This window comes from Lygodium microphyllum, chromosome 7, assembly GCF_053477565.2.
Source record: "Lygodium microphyllum isolate KBCC chromosome 7, Lygodium_microphyllum_v1.1.10, whole genome shotgun sequence".
Classification (NCBI taxonomy): Eukaryota; Viridiplantae; Streptophyta; class Polypodiopsida; order Schizaeales; family Lygodiaceae; genus Lygodium; species Lygodium microphyllum.
In genome coordinates, this window is record NC_141141.1 from 25777335 (window position 1) to 25781182 (window position 3848).

Below are 3848 nucleotides of genomic sequence, written 5' to 3' on the forward strand. Positions count from 1 at the left end.
TTGAAAAAAGACATGTAAGGTGACACCTGCCTTGCACCAGCTACCCATCCTATTTGCCCCACCCAATAACACCTAGAAAATTCAAATCTACCATTCCAATCTTTCTCATAGCCTTAATCATAAACCTTTCAAGGTAGTGTATGAATGCTTATGAGCCTTTCTTGTTTATTTATAAATTATATAGAAGAGAATAGATGTTTTATTATGCCTTTCGGGACACGATACCCATGATTTGAACTCACACCCCCCTGTAACTCAACCCACACCTGAACCACTATGCCAAGACCCCATTGGCATTTATAAATTATATATAAGTATGGTACTTAACATTATGATACATATCATTCAAACATCTTTTATGAACATATTATCAATTCAACATTTTTCTACCCAATTAATATTTTTATTTACTAATTAAATGTGTCTTCTACATGCAAGTACTTGTATCCTCCTTTTTTATCAAATGCATTAGACCTTCTACCCATATATTTAGATGCCAATATTTGAAATTTGCAATCCATTTTACATCCTGGATTTTTCACGAATACTACTTATAAGTGAGAGATTATATGTAGAAGAGGTAAATATGGAGAAGAATGATAGAAATAACAATGAAGATGCCTCGTGAAAAAAAATTTAAAGTGAGAGATTATATGTAGAAGAGGTAAATATGGAGATGAATTATAGAAATAACAATGAAGATGCCTCTTGAATACAATTTTAAAGTGAAAGATTAGATGTAGAAGAGGTAAATATGGAAATGAATGATAGAAATAACAATGATGATGTCTATAAACAAATAAGAAATCTGCAATGTTTCTTATTATTCAACTCATATCAATCGGGTGTTCTCATACATTTCACTCGTCGATTCCATTAGTCTTGAAGATTGGGATGCTATAGTCATTAGTCTTGAATATTGGGATGCTATAGTCCTATCTTGGTGGTCTTCATCTTCAATAATTATTATCATAAAGAATGTTAAAATAATTATATTTTGATAAGAAATACAAGCTGAGCTTAAGCTTGAAGTGGCAAGCAAGCGCATGGCTTAAGGGTGGCTATGTTGGGAAGAATTGGCCCCCATGGTTTTTGGTTTGACAAGGGGGGCCGACTGCATGGATGTCGACTCTGCCTCTTGGGTCTATTATTCAAGGTTGTCCATGCACTCCACAAGATAGTACAAGATTGAGAGACCCCATTGGGGAGCTTAGGCACATGTGAACCCTTGCCTCTTGTTGTTCGAACCCTTGCCTTTAGTTCTTTACTCTTTTGAGCTCAAGCCATTGGACTAGGATTAGCCATGTATGCTTTCACGTAGCTCTTTGGCGAGAAACCCAGGCATCCCAGGAGGCCCGGCTTGTAAGGGAGCAACGTCCTCCTCCTCATTTCTTCGATTTGGGCCCTCTGCGTGGCGTAATGGACGGCGTAAGGTCCTGTGCCTGATCGCCTTGTCGGGGTGGGAGGCTGCGTCGACTCAGCCGACCCTCGGGGGGTTCTCGGAGGCGTTGGCAGCTTGGGGGTCTCCCTGCCATCAGTGGATCTTCTGGTCTTGATCAATTGTAGGGTATCTCTGTCAATATCGATGGAGCTGCTTCTGGTCTTGTTAATCAGGCTCTCTCTGCCATCAAAGGAGCTCCTGAGGGTGTTGGAATGTAGAGTCTGTTGCACCTGGCAGGTTTCTCTTTCATCGATGATGGCGGTTCTGTTGCGGGGAGAGGCCGCAGTCTGGCCGTCCTTGTTCTTTGGTGATCTGTGTAGCATGTTTCTGAATTTCCATTTCTTGGATGAGGGGGAGGGGGAGGAGGTGGAGGAGGAGGAGGAGGAAGAAGAAGCAGAGGAGGAGGAAGACGACGACGACGACTTGGGAATCGTGGCGTGGTTCATGACAGGGGAAGCAGGACGATCAGTGCGCTTGTCGATAGGAGTGAGGGGGGGTGCATCTCCTGCCATTTTCTCCATAGCTGCAGAGAAGGGATCAAAGGCATCCTGCTCATCAGGGACGACACAGCAGAGGGACCTGAAGCCTAATCCAATGCGAGGGGAAGGGGGAGAGGGGGGGCCAGAGAGGGAGCTGGAGCAGCTGAAGGCGGAGGGGCTTCTGGGGCTGCGAGGGGCCCTGGGGATATGGAGGCCGTCGTGCTGCAGGAGGAGCTGTCGGACGGAAGACCTGGGGCCGGGAGGCAGGTCGAGGCGGGGAGGGGGCCGGAGGGGGGGCTGAATGGCGAAGAATGGAGACGAGCAGGAGGAGAGAGGGGCCGGGGAGAGAGGCGGGTCGTCGAGGAAGCCATCGCCGAAGCGGGCGCTGGCGAATTCGAACTCGCTGTTGGTGATATGATTATTCATGTCGTCGTCGTCCTCGTCAGCGTTGGGGTCGTCCGAGATGAGGGCCAAAGGCGCGGGCCTGTTGATAATTCTGCCGCGAGCCTTAGGCGTGCCAGGCTTGTCTTCCCAGCAGAAGGGGATGGCGGCGGTCTCTGTGCTGGCGTAGGGATGGCTGGGGCTGGCGGGCGCGCTCACGAAAGGGGTCGAGGCTGGGCTTCCCTTGTGGTGCTGCAGCACGTCGGCGGGGTGGTCTGAGAAGAGGGATAGAGAAGCCATGGCGTCTGCTTCTGCGTCTTCTTGCTGGGAGGTGCTAGTATTGCCGAGAGAGAGAGAGAACCGGGATGAGGAGAGAGGGTAGGTGTGTTCTCTTGCTGCAGGCGAGAATGTGTATATATATATGTGTGTATGGAGGGCCTCGCGAGAAGGAGCTTGGAAGTTGATAAGGAAGGAAGGTAGCTTCTTCACAGAAAGAAAGCGCAGCCTTGCTTCACACGCTCGCTCACATTTGAAACGTGTCGTGCCGCGCCGATATACCACTATCATCCATCCACACGTCATGCATGACTCTTTTTCGATGACGATGAGATGCCTCTCGGGCCCCCGGGCCTCTTTGTCTCCTCCGGAGCTGACTCGGTCAGTCCAAAACCTGAGGCTCGGTGCCCAAGGCTCTAGGTTTGGGGTCAAACACCCCTTCTTCGTGCTTTCTGAGAATCTTTTTGTTGACTTCTCTTCCATACCGCCCACGCACGCGCGTACTATATTGTGAGATATGCGCCCCCCCCCCACCCTTTCCTTTCCAACAGTGGTGGAATTGGAAGGACTGCCCTTTACCTTTTGATAATATAATAATTATCACTTCTCATCTTTTAAACTTTTAGTCATTTCTAACAACACTAGAATTCGAAGGACTATCCAAATGTTAAGGACAACCCAAATTTTTGCCTTGAAGTGCTATATTAGAACCTCGATTTCTTTGTGAATAGATCGAAAGCATACCCTATTCTTAACCTCATGTGGCACACTCCTCTTATTGAAAGGGTACCCTACTTTTAATCCTCGTCTGCTGGCACACTACCCCTAATGCATTTTTTACTTAACCACTATATTAAAACCTCAATTTCTTTGTGAAGAGATTGAAAGGGTACCCTCCCTACTTTTAATCCTCATCTGTTGGCACACTACCCCTAATGCATTTTTTACTTAACCACTATATTAAAACCTCAATTTCTCTGTGAAGAGATTGAAAGGGTACCCTCCCTACTTTTAATCCTCGTCTGCTGGCACACTACCCCTAATGCATTTTTTACTTAACCACTATATTAAAACCTCAATTTCTTTGTGAAGAGATTGACAGGGTACCCTATTCTTGATCCTCACGTGGCAGAGTACCCTTAAAGAAAGGGTACCCTATTCTTAATCCTCATCTGGCACACTACCCCTAATGCATCAATCACCTCAACATCTCATATCTCACCTACCTAGATGATAGCACCAATGTTCATCGATTAAAATTGATATCTTGG

At 46.6% G+C, this 3848-nt stretch overlaps 1 protein-coding gene across 1 annotated transcript; it reads right to left on the minus strand.

Annotated features, from left to right (window-relative positions):
• Positions 1 to 981: 981 nt before the first annotated feature.
• LOC148033281 (uncharacterized) lies at positions 982 to 2775 on the minus strand. Its single transcript, XM_087681175.1, has one exon. The coding sequence runs from the start codon at positions 2599 to 2601 to the stop codon at positions 1279 to 1281; it is 1323 nt and encodes a 440-aa protein (XP_087537301.1). The 5' UTR covers positions 2602 to 2775; the 3' UTR covers positions 982 to 1278.
• Positions 2776 to 3848: the final 1073 nt, after the last annotated feature.

Excerpts from the sequence above, each read along its gene's own strand:
- LOC148033281 (XM_087681175.1), bottom strand. The coding sequence starts at position 2,601 with ATGGCTTCTCTATCCCTCTTCTCAGACCACCCCGCCGACGTGCTGCAG.